The sequence below is a fragment of the Rhodofomes roseus genome (genome assembly GCF_022264815.1).
Source record: "Rhodofomes roseus strain CIRM-BRFM 1785 chromosome Unknown C8Q71scaffold_4, whole genome shotgun sequence".
Classification (NCBI taxonomy): Eukaryota; Fungi; Basidiomycota; class Agaricomycetes; order Polyporales; family Fomitopsidaceae; genus Rhodofomes; species Rhodofomes roseus.
Window position 1 is genome coordinate 27,592 of NW_025952960.1, and position 18,322 is coordinate 45,913.

General features: G+C 57.2%; 6 protein-coding genes across 6 annotated transcripts; 3 read left to right on the plus strand and 3 right to left on the minus strand.

Moving 5' to 3' along the window:
• The first annotated feature begins 94 nt into the window (after positions 1–94).
• On the plus strand, positions 95–1,180 carry C8Q71DRAFT_739798 (mitochondrial inner membrane protein). Its single transcript, XM_047922734.1, has 5 exons — positions 95–315; positions 464–502; positions 558–760; positions 822–954; positions 1,009–1,180. Exons 1-5 carry the CDS (start codon positions 225–227, stop codon positions 1,044–1,046), a joined length of 504 nt encoding a protein of 167 aa, XP_047781997.1. The 5' UTR covers positions 95–224; the 3' UTR covers positions 1,047–1,180.
• A 663-nt stretch (positions 1,181–1,843) lies between these two features.
• C8Q71DRAFT_739803 (P-loop containing nucleoside triphosphate hydrolase protein) lies at positions 1,844–4,953 on the plus strand. Its single transcript, XM_047922735.1, has 13 exons — positions 1,844–2,139; positions 2,199–2,251; positions 2,305–2,339; positions 2,392–2,426; positions 2,480–2,805; positions 2,872–2,979; positions 3,037–3,105; positions 3,163–3,460; positions 3,520–3,906; positions 3,965–4,156; positions 4,213–4,391; positions 4,466–4,551; positions 4,602–4,953. Exons 1-13 carry the CDS (start codon positions 1,961–1,963, stop codon positions 4,833–4,835), a joined length of 2,181 nt encoding a protein of 726 aa, XP_047781998.1. The 5' UTR covers positions 1,844–1,960; the 3' UTR covers positions 4,836–4,953.
• Positions 4,954–7,201: 2,248 nt separating this feature from the next.
• Positions 7,202–11,739, minus strand: C8Q71DRAFT_904654 (uncharacterized protein). The gene is made up of 4 exons (XM_047928861.1): positions 10,815–11,739; positions 9,885–10,756; positions 9,488–9,823; positions 7,202–9,429 (listed from the first exon to the last, which is right to left on the minus strand). Exons 1-4 carry the CDS (start codon positions 11,491–11,493, stop codon positions 7,675–7,677), a joined length of 3,642 nt encoding a protein of 1,213 aa, XP_047781999.1. The 5' UTR covers positions 11,494–11,739; the 3' UTR covers positions 7,202–7,674.
• Positions 11,740–11,773: 34 nt separating this feature from the next.
• On the minus strand, positions 11,774–14,761 carry C8Q71DRAFT_739824 (MAD-domain-containing protein). Its single transcript, XM_047922736.1, has 8 exons — positions 14,620–14,761; positions 14,289–14,533; positions 13,648–14,186; positions 13,302–13,596; positions 12,997–13,234; positions 12,531–12,934; positions 12,104–12,468; positions 11,774–12,004 (listed from the first exon to the last, which is right to left on the minus strand). Exons 1-7 carry the CDS (start codon positions 14,726–14,728, stop codon positions 12,133–12,135), a joined length of 2,166 nt encoding a protein of 721 aa, XP_047782000.1. The 5' UTR covers positions 14,729–14,761; the 3' UTR covers positions 11,774–12,004; positions 12,104–12,132.
• Positions 14,762–14,981: 220 nt separating this feature from the next.
• C8Q71DRAFT_854424 (MAGE-domain-containing protein) lies at positions 14,982–16,400 on the plus strand (the record flags this gene model as incomplete). Its single annotated transcript, XM_047927051.1, has 3 exons — positions 14,982–15,267; positions 15,405–15,893; positions 15,943–16,400. The coding sequence occupies 3 exons, from the start codon at positions 14,982–14,984 to the stop codon at positions 16,398–16,400; spliced, it is 1,233 nt and encodes a 410-aa protein (XP_047782001.1).
• A 370-nt stretch (positions 16,401–16,770) lies between these two features.
• On the minus strand, positions 16,771–17,169 carry C8Q71DRAFT_854425 (uncharacterized protein; the record flags this gene model as incomplete). The annotated part of the gene is made up of 2 exons (XM_047927052.1): positions 16,771–16,863; positions 16,924–17,169. 2 exons carry the CDS (start codon positions 17,167–17,169, stop codon positions 16,771–16,773), a joined length of 339 nt encoding a protein of 112 aa, XP_047782002.1.
• Positions 17,170–18,322: the final 1,153 nt, after the last annotated feature.

An 18,322-nucleotide genomic window follows, 5' to 3' on the forward strand; every position in this document is an offset into this window, starting at 1 on the left:
GAGGGGTAACTCGCCCGTCCTCCGACCAATGGATAATGATTAATGAGGCTGCAGCCTTCCCGTGGCCTTGGGCAGCGAATGAGGCGGAGGGACAAACGCTCTCATTTGATCCTCCGCACCTGCCGAAAGCGGATGCGGCGATAATCGGTCAAGGAGGCACGTGAAAGACCCGCGCCCTGCGACGTTCGCCGACGCGGTCGACACCGACATCGTCGTCGACCACCATGTCCTCCGCCCTCGTCGCCCGCTCTGCCATCAACGCCCGCCTTGCCTCTACCTTCGCCCGCAGGTCGCTGCGCCCACTCGCGGTTCACGGTGCGTCCAAATATGCGGAACGGAAGGAATGTCTCATCTCACGCACTCGCACCCCGTTATGCTTGTGTACCCCGACTTGCTGGATGGACGACGTCTGGTCGCTGAAATGAACGAATTTCTTGCCTTCCTTGAACATCTCGGGATGCAGCTCGAAGCGTGTCCGATGCTGCATACGTGCCGGGTGGACGTAAGTTGCCTGAAATACCACCTCCCCGCACATCTCGAACTGACATGGTACCCAGCCATCTACAAGGGGACCGTAAACGACCCAACGGACTTCCCTCCTCCCTCCAAGACCCATGGGTCGTACCACTGGGCGTTCGAGCGCCTCCTCTCCGCGGGCCTCGTGCCCATGACCGTCGCTGCCTTCGCCACAAGCAGCAGCAGCTATCCTCTCCTCGACGGCATCCTCGGCGTCAGCCTTGTGATGCACAGTCACATCGGGGTACGAACGGACTGTTTCTGAATAGCTCGCGTGCGTATCTCATCCACGTTTCCCCCCGCAGTTCGACTCCATCGTCGTCGACTACCTGCACCCACGCAAGTTCCCCATCCTTGGCCGCGTGTTCACCTGGACGCTCCGCGCAACCACCGTCGGCGTACTCGTCGGTGTCTACCAGTTCAACACCAACGACATCGGTAAGATGTTGCGCATCACGTCCCTTGTCCGCGCTAACCTTGTACCGCGAACAGGTCTCACTGAGCTCATCGCCAAGGTTTGGCACGCATAAAGCATCTGGTAGTAACGGTGGGCGGCAGCGGACAACAGGGCAGCTGAGTCCCTTCTATATCCACGCGTTTCTCTGTATAGCAGGAGAGTGGTCCAGCAATTCATATGTGCGTGTTGTAACGCGCGGTGTACTTCTTGCGCCTGTCGACGATCCTCAGCCGGTCTCCATTTGCACATCCTTGCCATCTGCCGCGTTGAACAAGTGAAACCTTGTCTGCCATATGTGACAAGGCGACGCTGGCCATCCACAGACGAAGCTTTTCATCACTCATGTAGGTGATATACATCCTGAACGCGGTGCTTCTATACCATGGTTATTCGCGTTATCAGCGAACAGCAGGTAATGGCTTGTACTAGCTCTCCGAGTACGACCGCACAACAAGACCACGCACCTGAGAAGAAGGTACACGTTAGAACGTCCCTCAAGAGCGCTGACAAAGTAGGGACATCCTGCAGTGTGGTTGACATATTCAGGGTACTACCACAGAGAAGGTGCTCCTTTATAACTGCCTCATTAGAGATCTTCAGAAACGCGGTTCTGGCCGGGTGGCGCAGACATGATTAGTCAGCAACCTGGCTGTGGGGCCAGCTCGGGCATGACAAGCATGCACCACGCACCCCGCTCCAAGGCTGCTGCCACCGCGGGCGGGCAGGCTAGTACACGTAGTATAGCATCGAACACTCGAACGACTACGATGTAAAATGCCTCCAAACCGTAGTTACCGTCGCGGTGGCAAAAGGGAACGGCGTCAACAGCCTGTTGGAGCCCCCGGCGTGACCCGCACAACACCGAGATCGCGCCACCCGGCGTGCAGATATGCGCCACCCAGACCCCGACCTGGGTCGCGTTCTGAAGGTCTCTATTAGGAGACCGTGCCATACACTTGCCCCCAGAGCACCGTGACAGCCCGGGCGATGTTAAAGAGGCTGCGACGACGCTCAAAGACTACACGGTCCACTCACTCTGAAGCCAGCACAACTCCCTTCCCCGAGCCAGTCATGGCGACCGCACAAAGCACTAACATTGCAGATACTGAATACGCCCGGCAGCGAAGGGAGGTCTACGCACTGCTGAAGGATCTGAAGGAACTAGGGTAGGAATTCGCTGCGCAGTCAGGAGCCTAAGGGACCCGTGCTGAATGCTTCCATGCAGTGCACAGTCGAACATTCGCATCCCGAGAATCGCAGTGATAGGTGCTCAGTCTAGTGAGTCGCCTCGCGAGTCTGTCAACCGTTCCCCATCTCTAACCGCGGATTAGCCGGCAAGAGTTCCCTAGTGGAAGCAGTTACCGGCGTAAGTGCAGCCTGACTGGATGCTTCGCCTCCCTGTGCTAAGCCCTACTCAGATCAACGTCCCTCGCGATAGTGGAACATGCACAAGGTAACTCGAACGCCGTCGCGACCGCCGACGCTGGGCTGACGAGAACCGTCTAGATGTCCGATGGAATGCACAATCTCCACGGCAGCGCCAGACTGGCAATGTCAGATATCCCTGCAGTACGACCCGGACGGACAGACTCGTAGGGAGCCGTTCAGTGGGGTGCTGAATTCCAAGGCAGAAGTCGAGATTTGGGTCCGTCGCGCACAGACGGCGCTGCTCAGCCCGCACGTGCCGCGCGACTCCTTCAAGACGAAGACGTACCAGGAGCTCAAGGAGCTCACCGCTTCCGATCCGCAGATGCTGAAGTTCGCGCGAGATGTCGTCGTCGTCGACATCAACGACCCGCAGGGGACGGACCTGTCGTTCATCGACCTACCTGGTGAGGATAGCTGACGATGCGCCCAATGACATGTCAGGTGTGTCGAGCTGACGACGTGATCAATAGGGCTCGTGCAAAACATGGATGACGAGGTGATCAACCTTGTGAAAGACCTCGTTGAGCGTTACATCGCGGACGACTCCACTATCATTCTCATCACTGTCCCAGCGAACGGTGGGTACATCAACCGTGCATGTACATGCAATTGATCATACTATATATGCATGACAGACGACATGGAGAACCAACAGGCTGCTCGTCTGGCGAGAGAAGCCGATCCCGATGGCGAACGAACCATAGGTAAACCCTCCTTCGTCAAGGGTCGTACACATTTACTGATGGACCATTCATGTATAGCTGTCGTGACCAAGCCCGACAGCCTCACAGACGGAGAGATAGGAGCGCAGGAACGATGGCTGAACATCCTGCAAGGACGCGTGCCCGATCACGAATTGCGCCTGGGCTACTACATTGTCCGCCTGGCCAATGACACCGAGCGCAGAAGCGGTATCACACGTCAAGACCTGGATCGGCGCGCCGACGAGCTGTTCTCGACCACCTTGCCGTGGAACCAGATGCTGAACTCGGGCAGGCTAGGCTTGCGCAACTTCATCAACGACATCAGTAAACTGCTGATGGGTATAATCGAGGATGCGTGAGTTCAGTCTGTATGGGCTGCGCTTTTAGGAGTCTCCTGACACATTGCAACGATAGCATCCCGCGATTGAGAGAAGAAGCTGAGGCGCGGCTCGCTCAGATCAACCACGATATTGCAGGCTTGCCCGAGAAGCTTACGGCGGATCCGACGACTGAAGTCTTCAGCCGGATGTCCAAGTTCTGTACAGCTATGCAGGACGACGTGTATGGCCGCAGCGAGGACAAGGAATTCGTTCACGAAAGCCAGGCAGTGTACAAAGACTTCAAGATCGCGATTTACAAGACTCTGCCCGATTTCCGGCCTTTCATCGATCATGCGAAACATCAGAAGCCTACCGACCCTCCGTCCCAGAGTGACCAGATGGACCAGGATACTCACGACATAGTCGTCGACTTCGAAAACGGACCCTTTGACCTCGAGTATGTACGCTGGGTGATCAAAGAGTACGTCTCGCTTGTGTGTGGATCGTGTGCTCCGCTAATTAGGTCGGGCTCACGTTAGATGCACCGGTTGGCAGCTACCGCCCCATATCCCATATGAAGCGAAGGAGCGACTCATCGGTCTGTCTGTTGACAAGTGGCCCGCTCCGGCTGCTGCGTGCTACGAGCGGATTCGTGTACTTTCGCGCGAGTACATCGACTCGAACGTCCGTGACCACTTTGGCCAATTCAAGCCCCTCGAGTCTTACATTGGGTACATCCGTTACTTGATTATCGACCGAGACAAAAGTCACTGATGAATATACACAGTAAACTCATCAGGGATGAACATCAGGCGCACCACAAGAAAGTCTCGGAAGCTGTACGCGATGTTGTCGAACGGGAGAAACTGCCGTACATCACTCAGAATCTCCACTACCTCCACTCGGCGAGAGAGAGTTGGCTGCAGCACTATCGCTCGGCCTACGGCATTTCCGTGACAACATATGGTGAGTTGCGTTCAGTGCCATCCCCCTTGCAATTGCCTGGACCCTCAAAACTTACTATTCCTTAATAATAACAGATTCCTACGGACGACTCCGTTGTGCGTATGAAGACGAGCTGACCGTAATGGCGGATGTTCGGGCGTATGTCCAAGTCGCTTACAAGGTGTGTAGACGACGATCGATGCACTGGATCTGCGCATTGACTCGCCACAGAGGATCATCGACAATATCCCGATGACAATCCAGCGGGACCTCAATCAGGTCTTCGTCGACGACCTGCTGAAACGCCTGATCAGCAAGTTGGATCTAGAGAGCGCAGATGCGTCGGACCGATTGAAAAAGCTGCTCGAGGAGAACCCTGTGATTGCGAATCGGCGCGTGCAGCTCGCGACGGATCAGCGACGGCTGGAGGATATCGTTACGAAGTTGAGCAATTTTGTGGTCTAGAGTGGTGGTGCTTACAGAACCGTTGGATGTGTTCATGACGCCATCATAAGCTTGAGAGATCTGTATATTGAGAAGATGTTGATTATTCGGAAGCAAATAGACGTCAGTGTATACCTGAGCTCAGTGCTTGGACCAAGCTAAGTCTCTCTGGCAACCCGGTGGCAGTGCAGTGGCCTGAGGTTACTGCTCGATGTGGAACGTTTGTTTGCATCTGTTAGGATCTAAAGCCCTCGCCTTCCTTTTGTGTCGATGATCTTCTTACTACGCACACTGCTGACTCTGTCAAGGCACACGGCCACGGTGCACAATAAGGTGAGAATTCCGGCTTCACACTTGCTGAACTCGTTTTAGACGCAGAGATAGTGCCTGAGCGGAAGATATGACGAAGGACCCATTTCGGAAGTCAGCCTATTGTCTTGCAATGAACGGTCGACCACGCCGACCGGAACAGCGCTGTCAATGAACAGTCAGTCAGGTACGGAAAGTGAAATGCCCCCTTTGCTTATCCACGTTTTGTTGTCGCAAGACAATAAGTTCAGCGAAAGGAGCTTGCGGGGGTCCATCCGATGCAATGACCGTGGCAGGTATGCGTCAAACATGTGTCATTTGGCCTTCCGTGGTCCGTACAGTGTGTTGTCCCGGGCCACTATGGATGGCCAATGCGCGTTTATGACTGACATCCGATGTTCCCTCAGCAAGACGAACCCAGAGACAATTGCGACGTCTGAGTCACCGGGGCTCCAGCCGCTCTGCTCCGAGACGTCTGGCCCGAGTGTCTATTCAGTGGACGCTTCGGAACATGGACACTGAACGACTATCAGGGGCCGCGTTATTGTCTTTCCTGTGCGCAGGCCCACCGCTGTTCTGGCGGTATCCATATAAATACAGGGACATCGCGAGCAGTGCCGAGCAAGCAGGACACCGAGACATAGGCAGCCGCATTCGCCTCATCCTCTAGGCCCTCCTCTTCCTCGCGGCCCAACAGCTCACAGATCGCAATGGACGCCTTCTTCGACATTTCTGCTCCCGTCCCCTCCGATAAGGTTGAGACCGACAAGGTCCTCTCCGACTACGACCATAGCAATGGCAACGCCAGTTACTCGTGCACCATTGCGTAGGCACGCTCTGCCTGGGCGCGCACTCTCCCTCCGGTGAGTGAAGTTCAAGACCGTTCATCAATTTGCGCAAAGCAACTGACAAGCCATTGCCCCCCTTGACAGCACGCTTTAGTCCGGACTTCGAGCCGCATAACGCGCCACACCTTTCCCTACACATTGCTGTGTTGCGTTCCTCGCAGGAGGGACGATAACTTATCCGCTTCGTTCTATCTGTTGTATTATTCACTATTTGGGAGGTTCATCTCGCGGGAATGGGCGAGGAGTGGTGGTCGACACGACCGGAGACGGGAGAGAGGGGATATGGGCACTTGGGAGGCGTGCCAATCTATGTCTGCAAGCGATGTACTGTTGGACTATGAGATGACCTATGAGTATGTTGTATGTGAACGGCCCGACCCGGACGTGTAATCCAGCAATATGAGTCTTGCAAAGCACTTGGTCGTCACTCTGCTAATAATTGCGAGCGGAGCGAGCATACATTGCCTAGGGGGTGCAGCCCGGAGCCAAACAACTACAAATTTCACGTAACCCAGATCATTATTTCCTGCGATGCTGCAAAGACTGCCGTCCCGCGCATTCAAACATGCCCTAGTATTCTCGAAAAAATGCCCATAATTTGCGCAATGCAGTACTACCCTTAGAAGTGCCCTCCTTTGTGGCTCTGCGGGCAATGCTTCGCAGTCGTGCTCTCGAAAATGGTGGCGCGCGCGATGTTCAACTTAAGCGCTCATCGACCAGCAGCGGCCACCGTGTCGTGTCTCTCCATTCCTTTCGCTTTTCATGTGCAGGCTAGTGCGTATAGCAATCCACATGAACGCCCCTCTAAATTTTGCCTCCTTTGTGGTTCCGCGTGCAGTATGTCGCAGTCGTGCTCTTGAGAAAGGTGGCGCGCGCGATGTTCGAGTAAGCGCTCACCGACCAGCAGCGGCCACCGCGTCGCGTCCCTCTAGGAGGTTGAATGAATTGGATACTCTGCCCACAGGAGACTTACGTGTCCACACGGGGCTCGCTATGAATCTGACGTACTGTACTGCGCCCTCGGATTGTAGCGAGCCCCTTTTCACGGAAAAAGTATGTTATGTAATGTCTTCACTTTCACTACGACATAATATACGCATTGACACCTGGATGGCATTCAGGCAATCATCATCCTACTCATCGCGCATGACATGGGGACCTAGTATCAGCCTGCGCTGTAACCCAACCCTCAAGGTCTACAGGTACTCAGGTTGACTTCGTGCCGTTGTTATCGTTGCAACTATGATCCCATTGCCCACTCAGCAATAGATATCAACTACATGTTTCCACAAAGGCCGGTGCATAACGAGAAAAGCATAAAGACACTAGAATGCTGTAGATACGTGATATCAGCCGGGACGGCGTATGGTATCGCACTAAAAACACGGCCATCGCGACCTATGCATATGGATAAAGACTCAATATACGTGTCTGAGTCAGGGACGGACGCTACGGACTCAAAGGAATGGAGGATACGGACCCGCAACAGCGGGCCGTTAAGTAACAAGAAAGCGATGCACGATAAGAGAGGCGGGAGACGGGGTCGTGGTAAATATGTACGATGTACGAGTGTCTGTGCGGCGCGCGGCCAGCGGGCCTGTACATATGGTACAGGCAAACAAGTGAGCGGGCGGGGTACATGTACACCAGCCACCGGGGCCCTATTAGTTGACAACAATAGAGCCTACCGGCACGCCGGGGTTCTAGTCGTCCTCTTCTTCCTCTTCCAGGACGTTATGCAGCGGCGCGCCGTGCACGTACCGTATCGGGAGGTCGGGCTCTGGGAGCTCTTCAAGGATAGACTCTACATCCGACTCTGCAGGTTCCGTACGTTGTGCTGGTTGTGCTGGTTGCCCTGGGGTCGCAGGGTCGGATGTCTTCGCTCCAGGAACACTGGGTGAGGCAGCGCCGGCGGGTAACTTGGGATTCTGAGGCAACGAGACGGAGCGCGTGGGTAGCTTCGACGGTGCAGCGGCAGGACCCGGGCTGCTGCCCGTGCTCTTCTCGCGTTCACGATACATCTCAATGAGGGAAGCCGTCTTGCTCTTCGCAGCATCTGCAGCGGTAGTCGCTGACGCAGTGACTGGGATCGCACGTGGAGGCCGCGGCGGAGCTGGCGCGTTGGGAACATTCGGAGAGGGAGGGCTCATAGCGACGTACGCCGGTCTCCTGATCTCCTGTGCACTGCTATCTGATACGTCCACCTGCGAGTTGCCTGGCGTCGTCTCGTAATCTGCCTCCGATATGTAGGAGTCTGTTGCCGCATCGCTTCGACGCGGCGCGTTGAGGCGAGGACGCGGGGGATCGTCAAACTGGCCATACGAGTCAGTAGAGAAGGCGTCGCTATCGTAGGACTGCCGCTCATACGACTGACCGTCGATCGAACGCAACGGACGCCTGTCAGGGTGGAGATCGAAGTATGTCGGCCGGCGTTGGCTACGAGGCCTTGCCTCATCTTCAGTTTCCTCGTCGGAAAATAGGTAGGAATCTCGTTCTTGGAGGCCAATGGAGTGCTGGACTACGGAGCCATCCATGGTAGTGGTATCGTCGTCGTCCCTCTGCTGCGGTGACATAGGCTCCATTCCCACATCCTCGTCGTCGGAGAAGGGCTGCTCGCGCACAGCAGCGAGCACCTCGGACAGCTCCTGGCTCGCCAGCTCCGGATCCGAGCGCCGGCTTCTGAGCCTTGGCCCATTGCGCATTTCCGCGTCCTGGCCTGCCATCCGACGCTGGTTGTTCGCGACGAGAATATCTACCCATGCATCGTCCCGCGAGCGCCGCCGGCCATGCTTATCGCGCCCACCACTGAGCAAGTCGTCGTCAGAGAAGCTGGCCAGACGCGCGTCGAAGTCGATACTCTCGTATTCGGCCGGAGGCATCCCTGACCTTCGGGCACCGCCCGGACTGACGGGTAGTCCTGTAGGGAGCCTGAAGCGCGACGTCCGTCGGTGTATCTGGGTGGCGATGTCCAAAGCATCATGACGTTTTGGTCGAGGAGTAGGTGCGGGATCAAGCCGTATCGTGGGCTGTGAAAGGGTGGTCGGTGGGGGAGCAGAAGTAGGGGCAGGCGTAGGAGCAACGGAGCCTGGCGATGCGAGCGTGCTGGGTGACGTGACGTTTTCCAACTCGGCGGGACGTCCTAGAGAAATGATCCTCGTCGCGCTACCGTTCTCGCGCAATAAGCCCTCAAACTCGACTTCGCGGTACGATGGGCTGTTCGGTACGTGCCCGATGACGTAAGGGCGACCGTTGAGCGTCGCAGCAGGTTTCCATTGCTTGGATTTGGATCCATTGCCAAAGAGGGAGGGCAGCCGTCGTCGCGCGCGTCCTGATGACGCTAGCTGCTGTCGGTACTCAAGCGGGACAAACTCTTCAAAAAGGAACAAGGTAGACGACGTGCGCGGGTCAGCGGTGCCCGACACTGTAGATTTTGCCACCGGGAGCGACTTGAACTCCACCTATATGAACCGCCGATAAGCAGAGTCACACTTCTACGCAGTCGAGTCGATCGCTCACCAGGGCCCAATTACACTCCCGATCAATCTCTTCACACCTCTCAATGTCCAGCCACCCTCCGCCATACACGAGGTCACAAAACACGTCGACGAACGTTTCCTCGATCACCTCCTCCGCGCCAAGCACGGGCTCTGTGTCCCAGCCGAACGACGGCAGCGCCTTCTGCGCCTTCTTCAGCTTGCGATGGATCTCCACCGAATGCGCAGGCCACGAGCTGACCGTATTTGCGATAGGCGTGCTGAACTGGAGCGTGGCGTTCAGCGGCGCGTCCGTCCGCGAGAAGCCCGAGGACGAGAAGTCCTGCCATGTCAATGTCGCGCGTTTCGCGGCGCGTGCCTGTGGATGCAGCCCGCTATCTATGAACTCCCAATCGGTGATGAATCTCAGGAGCACTCACCGCCCGGGCGCCCTCCGTCAAGTCGAACTGTAGCTTCTTGTCGTCCGTCTGGTCACCGAAGCCCATCATCTCGAACTCGCCCCACTTCAGGTCTGTCAGGCTCCGGAAGCGCTCTTCGCCCGAACGCGCGAGCAGGCCATGCTCGTCCATGCTCGTCCCCGACGAAGCGGACGACACGGATGATGTCAGCGATGGTGCGCTCACCGACGACGACGTCGACCCCGCGCCTGTGTCGGGATGGAAATTGGGCGCAAGGTCCATCCGCTTGTGGTACGCGTCCGAGTAGCGCGGTGGCAGCTTTAGGGTCGGTGGTGCGACGCGCTCCCATTCTCTTGAGCCTGCAAACGCGCGCTCCGCCATGTTTGAGCTCGGTCCACGCGGGCGCTGCGCCCAGCTTGCAGCCGTCTTGACGAGGTCGGGCGAGTACATCCGCACGTTCCGCCGCACGGCAACGACGCGCACCGTGCGCGCACCCCGCCGCGGCTCCGGTCGTCGCTCATGTTTGCCGACAGCGGGCAGCATGGACGGGTAGCCCTCGATCCATGCCTTGAGTCGCGTCGGCACGCCCACAAATGGTGCCGCGCCGGGCCTCGGGGTGTCCTGCCACCGGATGAATGATAGAATGAGGTGTTCGGTCGCCGTCGTGACGCGCAAGTAGGCGACGTAGGCTTGATGAAAGGAAAGCGTCGACGGGCCCAAGCCGAATAGCAACGGTCCGAATAGCGGTGAGAGCGTCGGCGGCGTGTGCCCGGACGAGGCCGAGTGCGCGATGAAACGAGAGAGCAGGGTCAGCAGTCCGACGAGGATCGAGCGTACGAGCGGGGCGAGAGGCGCAAGGAAGGCCCCAAAGTGCGTCTCTGCATAGTTTTGCGCTGCGCAGATCGTTCAGCGCACACGCACACGACTCGGCGACGAACATCGCGCACGCACCTACTTCCGTCTCCCGCCACTCGAGGTAGTTTTCGTACGACACAATCCCACGCACCTCCTGGCCCTTTATGATACGGATAACGCGTGCAAGCCCCCACCGCAGGCACATCCCCAGCGCCTGCGGCCCCGCCAGCCGCGCCTCCTCGTGCCACTGAAAGTCCGCCTCCGCCGACGGCTTGCTGCAGGAACGCAAGAACGCGCGGATGAGCCGCTTGACCGCGTTTGACGAGACGTCGAGGGCGAGTGCGGAGAAGATGAACGGCGTCGTGAGGCCACGGAGCGTGAGTTCGTTCCCGACCACGTCCACCAGGCGCGCGACCTCCTCGAGCCCGAGGACGACGTGTCGCTGGTACGAGAGATGGCCGTAGTCGTGGCCCTTCTGCTGCTCAAACGCGGGTTGGCCGGCGGTCGCCTCGAAACGCGGTGGGTCAAGGTTGAGCGGGAGGAAGGTGCCGTCGGGGATGGCGTACTCTGTGCCGTCTGGCTCTACCGCAGACGTTGTGCGCGCCCTGCCCTTGTCCTTGCCATCTTTCTTGTCCTTCTTGGACGGGACGGGGGAGGCGGTGAGGCCGCGGGCTGATCCTCTGCTATTGATCCGTCCAAACTCGTCGAGGGTGGCGGGTTCGTGCGATTTCTTGGGCGTAGAGATTGTCCGTGCACGCGAGAAGATGCTGTGCATGAAGCAGGAGAGCGACAAGGGAGTGGAGGTTTGAGACAACAAAATGGCGCTTCGTCGTCCGGACAACAGCGAGGTATCCGATCTGCCTCTGGGTTTCACGCGGTCGGCTGCAGCAGTGGTATTGAACAGCTTGAAGGACGGCGAGAACAACAAGCAAGGCCTGGGAGTTAGAAATGACCAGACCGGCAGAAACCCATGTAAGAAGTCGATACAACGGAATGAAGCCTCGCATAACCTTGGGAATCCGTCACCACTCCTCGGCATCCGCCGACCTCTTCGGTCCCTGCCCACACCGCTTGTATATGTTTGTCCGAATTGACATATGTTACACAGGCACGCTGAACGGAGGACTAGAACGTATCATAGTACTACAGACCCTCGCGTAAGGATGTGCAATGGTTCACAAGCAGAATGTGTCCACGTCGAGCCCGGCCCAAGCGTTACGAGAAGGATTCTCGCCCCGATGCTTTGGTTGTTTGCAGTAACATAGGGAACATTGTATAGTGGCCGTCTGTTGCATCAACATTCAGCAGGGACAAGGCAGATCCAACGCTCCGATTGAGCAACTGGTAGATGATGCGTACAAATCCTAAACAATGACGATACTTACATAACGTATACGGTACATCGACAGCACTCCTAGCGGTCTGCCCTCTCCATTTCCATCTTATGTTTCTCGTAACACTGCAGCGTAACGCTCGCCAAGAATCCCGGTATGCACTGCTCCTGTTCGACCCAGTACCGCATGAGCTGCGGCAGGTCCTCCGGCCCGCCGTCCCCTTGAGCGACGAGCTGCATGCGCATTCCGCCGGACCCGTCGTTGCTCCCGACGGGCCCTGTAGGCTGGAAGACAAATGCGGCGTTGAGGTCGAACTGCGACGTGACGCGCACCTGGCCGTTTGGATAGAAGGCGAGCTTGACACCGAGGATGGACGCAACAGTCTCCCGGAACTCGGCCGATTTTGACTGGAAGACCTGAGAGCTGCTTCAGTACACGCACGGCAGGCTGCGGGCGATATACTGATTCAATATTCTACCTGTTGCAGCCTCAACAATCGCTTCTCCTTCTGCTTCAGCTCTTCCTCAAGGTGTGCCTTCTCTCTGTTGACGACCTCCCAGCTCTCTCGCGGGACCATTCCTTCGGGTACCGTGCCTTCTTTCGCCTCGCCAGCACCCATCTGTCCACTCACCCGTGCTCCTCCATCTTCGAGCTCCTTCAGCCGCTTCATCAGTGCTTTGTTCTCTTTCTTCAGCCTGTCCATAGCAGCCTGGCTTATGTCCATCCACTGCTGCGCAGGATTGTCGCGCAAGCTCAGCACGCGCACGCCAGGGGGAAGGTGCCGTCCGGCACCGATCTCCCCGCGAAGCTCGAACAGCGTCTGCTCAAGGTTCTCGATCTGTTCCTCGTGCGCTGTGGCTACCTGCTCGGCCTTGTCAAGCGCTAGACAACATGTGAAGTCAACAACCCAATATAGCATACGATGAACACCAGTAGAAGCGTACCGGCTTGGAGTTCCTCCTTTACCGTGCGTTCGGCCTCTAACTCCTCTTGCAACCGCTTCAATGCGGCGCTCCCACCCTTGACTACGCCGTCTTTGTTCCGTGCGTCAAGTTCACGCTGGAGCTCCCTCACGGTGGCCTTGTAGTCAACCACAAGGGACTCAAGGTGTTGCAGACGGTCCGAAGCCAGCTCATCTAAGTCGACACCGTTCTGAGCAGACTCCTCAGCCGTGAAGCTGGCCTGTAACCGTGAGCAATGATGGTAAGAGACTGCAGAAAGTACCGAAATCGCAAATGACACTACGCACCACCATGGCCTGAAGGAAGGAGACTTCCCTCTCAGCAAGCTCCTTCCCGCGCTCTTTACGTGCTACCTCGGCCTTGAGCGTGCGTACATCCGCCTGGAGAGCTTCTACAGAAGCTTCAGCTTCGGTAATGCGTTGATCTGCGTCCGCTATCTCAGCCTCGCGCCGCCTGAGTGTTGCGGTCGTCGACCCGTGCTCTTCCAAGAGGCTTGCGTAGCTCAGGCGCAAATCGGAAAGCGCCTTCGTGACGCTGACCGGTGTCTTGGAAGGCGTCGAGGGCTGCGCATTCTCCGAGGCCCTGTGGAAACCTAATGAGCGGAGCTACTAATTACCACGCACACCCACGTACCATGTCTCCCGCTCGCGCCGCGCCGCCTCGAGCTCCGCCTCGAGTCGGACCACTCTCTCGCGGAGCTCCTCAGCACCCTGAGCTTTCCTCTCCAACGCACGCTTTTGTTCCTTCAGCACCTCGACGCTGGCATGACGCTCGCGCAGCACGGCAAGCTCTGTGCTCATCTTTGTGTTCGTGGCTTCAAGGGTACGCATATACTCCGCCTGGCGGCTGAGCTCCGCACGCACGACCGCCCAGGTTTCCTCATCCGCGACGTTTTGAGAGAAGCTCTCATTCGCTGCGCTTGCCTCGTCGAGCTCGCTCCGCAGCGCCTCCAGTGCCTGCGAGCGTTCCTGTGCGATCTGACGGTACTCGGTGAGTTCTTCTTGCAGGAGCGAGACTTGGCGTGTGAGAGTAGTAATTTGTGACTTCTGGGCGGAGAGGGTCTGCGCTGTGGAGCGCGAGAGTGAGCCGTGTTCGTCGGCGAGCTCGGCATGTTGTTCGCGGAGGGTCGCAAGGGTAGAACGTAGTGTGCGCAGCTCGGCATCCGCTTGGCGCTATTGAAATCAAGTAGTGGGTTAGATGGTATGCTGAGCACAACAAGATTGCGCATGTAGAGGTGCAACACAGTGGAAATCGAATGGTGGCGCGAGACGCACCTTCTCTTCAGCACGTTCGACGCGCTCCCTCTCCTTCTCCTCGCGTTCTTCCGTTTCTCGTTCCGCAAGCCACCTCCGGTCGCCTTCCAGTCGCTCAATGACCACGTCCTTCTCACGCAGCTTCGTCTCGAGATCAGCGCGTGCCGTCTGCGCAGCCATAAGCTGACGCTCCAGCGATGAATGTGCGAGATGCGAGGCGAACGTCTGCGTGCGCTGCTGTCGCTTTGCGGTAGATAGCTGAGGGTCTGGCATGATGGTAGGTGAGAGACCCGTTGGTGGGACGCCAAGCCGTCAGTGCACGAACAATGTAAGACGTACAAGTGGCACTCACCGCGCTCGAGCTCGGCCGCAAGGGAGTCACGCTTCATCGCTTGCGAGCGAGACAGCGACGCAGGCAGCCGGCTCTGCTTGCTCACCGGTGTCGTGAACTTGTCCGCCATGTCGCGAGTAACACAATAACAAGGACGTTCGGGACAAGAGCAGTCAGACCGCGCGACGCCGCCACCGCCGCGATGTTGCAGACATCGCACGTGCCCGTGAGCGCCTAACGCGCTTGTGGCACGCGTGTAAGCGCGCTCGACTTTCTCCTGTCTTCCGCTACTTGCCTCGACGCGTCCTGCCCAGTACTCCTAGACTTCACGGCGGCCGGTCTAACACTGGTTTTTTTTTATAGAACTGAGATTTTGATTCAACATGGCTCGTGCAACGCGCTCTCAGCCTCAACCTTCACAGTCTCAGCCGCGGCAACGCGCAGGGCGCGCAACAAACGGCCGGTCGCAGCCTGTCGACGATGGATATGACGATGAAAAAGACGACGACCTTGACGCGGGAGGTTACGCAGATGAAATGGACGTTGATGGCGAGGGAGGAGATGCCTCTCAAACAGAGTTGGAGCGCAAGGCAGGCGATCTTGCACGGTTGGCGCTGTCCGCAGAAAGCAGGCGCGTGCCCTTGAAGCGAGATGAAATCTCGAAGAAAGGTGAGCCAACCCTACCTGGTATCTACTGCGACGAACTGTGAGACAACGAGAATGTCTTTCTGTGTAATATGCATCTCCTCTTATTGTGCTTCGTCCGAGCTGCCTGCAAGTGCTTACAGGATTTTACCTCCGTGTAGTTTTGGGCTCTAGTTCGCGACAATTCAACGTGGTCTTCGCCAGAGCACAAGAAATTCTCCGCAAGACATTCGGCATAGAAATGGCTGAGCTGCAATCTCGCGCCGCTCTTGCCCAAGACGCCGACGAGCCCGAGCCCACCCAAGCGGCCAACGGCGGAGCAGGCAAGAAAGGAAAGAAGGCAGCAGGCGGGAAGCGTGCCGCTGCAGGAGGCCCGAAGTCGTATATTCTCCGCTCCCTCCTAGACACCGCTATCATAGCGCGCGCCAACGCGCCCGACCGCGAGCTTCGCCGTCTCGAGTCCACGCATGCGAACATCACGAACGAGGATTTCGCAGACCTCTACGACATCGACGACGAGGACGCCGATGCGACGGCGCGGGCTACTGGCAGCATACTGGCCTGGGAGCAGAGCGACGAAGTGGCGAGTATGGGCGTGTTGCACATCACGCTTGGGCTCATCCTCACAGACGCCAGAGTGGGGCGGGACCGTAAGGCACTCTGTCGTCCTTTCGTCTTCATTGCTCACCACTGCTGCAGACGAACTACGGCAGGTCTTCAAACGGCTCAGGCTGGGGCCGAGTACGCAGATGCCGCTGAGCGCGCGCTCAACAGCCCAGCTCTCATTCGACCAGCTGCTCTCTTCCTTCGTCCGCCAAGGCTACCTCGACCGACAGCGCGTCGGCGAGCCAGGAAAGGGCAAGCGCGGGCGTGGCCCTCCTGCTGCGTCCCAAGCACCTAACGGCAATGCGACTGGTGAGGAACAGTGGGAGTGGCGCTGGGGCCCTCGTGCGCACGCTGAGGTTGGCGAGAAGTTCGTGACCCGGTTTGTCGCGGAGTTCATGGTGGATATGGAGATGAAGGGTGCCGCGGCAGAAAGCGAGGAGGACGCCGATGCTGAGGCTGAGAGGGACGAAGAGTGGCGCAAGAGGGTGGAGAGGGTGTATAACGCGATTGAGCGAGCTGCGGGCGGTGCAGCCTTGCAGGACATCAAGTAGCTGTATGCCATGTCCGAGTCGCTCATCAATTGTGGTTCTAACTACTTCCTCTTCTGCCCTCATGATCGTAAACTACATGATATACCTTACTGTACGCATTCTGTACCTGTAAGATCTACGTACATACTCTTGCCGATGCCCTGCCATTCAGTCTTAGATGCATACGTGGGGCGACTACAGTTCGCTCAGATGACGGCAATACGAGGACATGCACACTTCTCACAGGCAGCTCCATTAGCAAGGGTCATATTCCGTGCTTATACGGTACAAGTAGTGGCTACATCCAGTGTGTTAGTCCATGTCGTAGAGAAATAAACTAAGAAGTGGAGATACAAGGCACGTAGATGGTGCACCTAAGATCGTGCAGCAATCATGCTTGGCTCAGCGGGCGGGTCTTGTCCGACACGACCGGCGGAGGACCCATGGGAGGGGTGTACTGAGGAGGCTGCTGCGACTGATAGGGCTGTGCAGTGATATCATGTCAGATGGGCGACGGGCGGCCGGCAACAGGACAAAGACTCACAGGAGCAAAGCCAGTGCGCGGATCCCACCCATTGTGCGTTGCTGGCGGGTACTGAGGATACTGTGGGTTGTACCCCTGCGCCTGGTAGTAGCCTGGAGGACCGCCGTACTGCGCGCCTTGCATGCCGATGTTGTTGTTCACGTAGGCAAGGTTGTTCCTCTTGATACGGCGCTGGCGCATGATGCCGACCGCGAAGATCAGGAGCAGACCAGCAATAGCTACGGTCGTTGTGAGCTTCCGAGGCATGGTCACAAAGGCTACAGTGCTTGCCTATTGCAATGCCGATGCCGATGCGAGCGCTGGGGGAGAGGACGCTACACTCCTGGAATCCGCGTCTGATAATCACGGCCTGTTAGTATGTGCGATCGACGGCCGATGAGATCATGACGCACCCAGTTTCCACACAGTATAGTGCCCGCACACTTCCTACATTCGAGAAAAACAACAGTGCCGCTGCCAGGAGCGGGAGAACATGGGAACTGTGACTCGCTGCCGACGGAAGTCAGCATCTTCGCATTGCTTCCAGCATCATTCACGGACGTACACATCACAAAAACAAAGCAATTAAGGTGAATTCGTGAAGAGGGGACAGGTCGTTGGTGAAGGTATGAGAGCAAGATGAGGTACTTGGGCCGTGGGGCTTGCCCTCCCGGCTGTGCACAGCGTACACCGGCGCTTCCGCTGCCATGGAAAGCCCATTGAAATTCTGTCATTGTCATCTGAGCGCCGTCGCACGTGATGTCATCCCCTCTCTTCCCAATATGGCAACCCTACCGATTCATGTTCTGAAGCGAGACACTGCCCGACTTGGTCCATTTCAAGCTGTACTCAGACTCTCTTTCCTTGTGTTCTTGCGTCGGATATATTGTGCACTCTCATAAGCTTTTGGTAGGCTTTGGTACTTTGCTTACGGACCTGGGCCTCAGGCTGAGGCCTGGAGTTTCAAATCTTCGAACTGGGGGACGCCCGAGGCCGTAGCGGCGAGGTCACCGAGAGAAATCTGACGATACTCGGGCTGGAGCAAAATTCGGTGAGTCGCATATACTCATGAACTGCGATATATCGTTAATGAGCAGTCACTCCATTTTAAGGGCCCTCATTCGTTGCCTTGACGGGCAATTGACGGGTATCAATGCCTGTATTGGCAATGACAATGTCCTCGGCGTCGTCTCGGGGTACATCGCATTCACCAGAGATGATGGTGCCGGGAACGTTCCAAGCAAGTCCCAGACAGCAGCTCTCGGGTATAGCCTCACTTTTACTACAATACGCTGTCGACTGACTTACTCAGGTTTTCCAGAGGTATGACCACTCGGCACGGCAGAGATCCCCGTCCATGAAGACTCCATGTCGTGTTTTTCTCGCGAGAAGCCCGGAGCTTCAACGGAAACGCCACTGT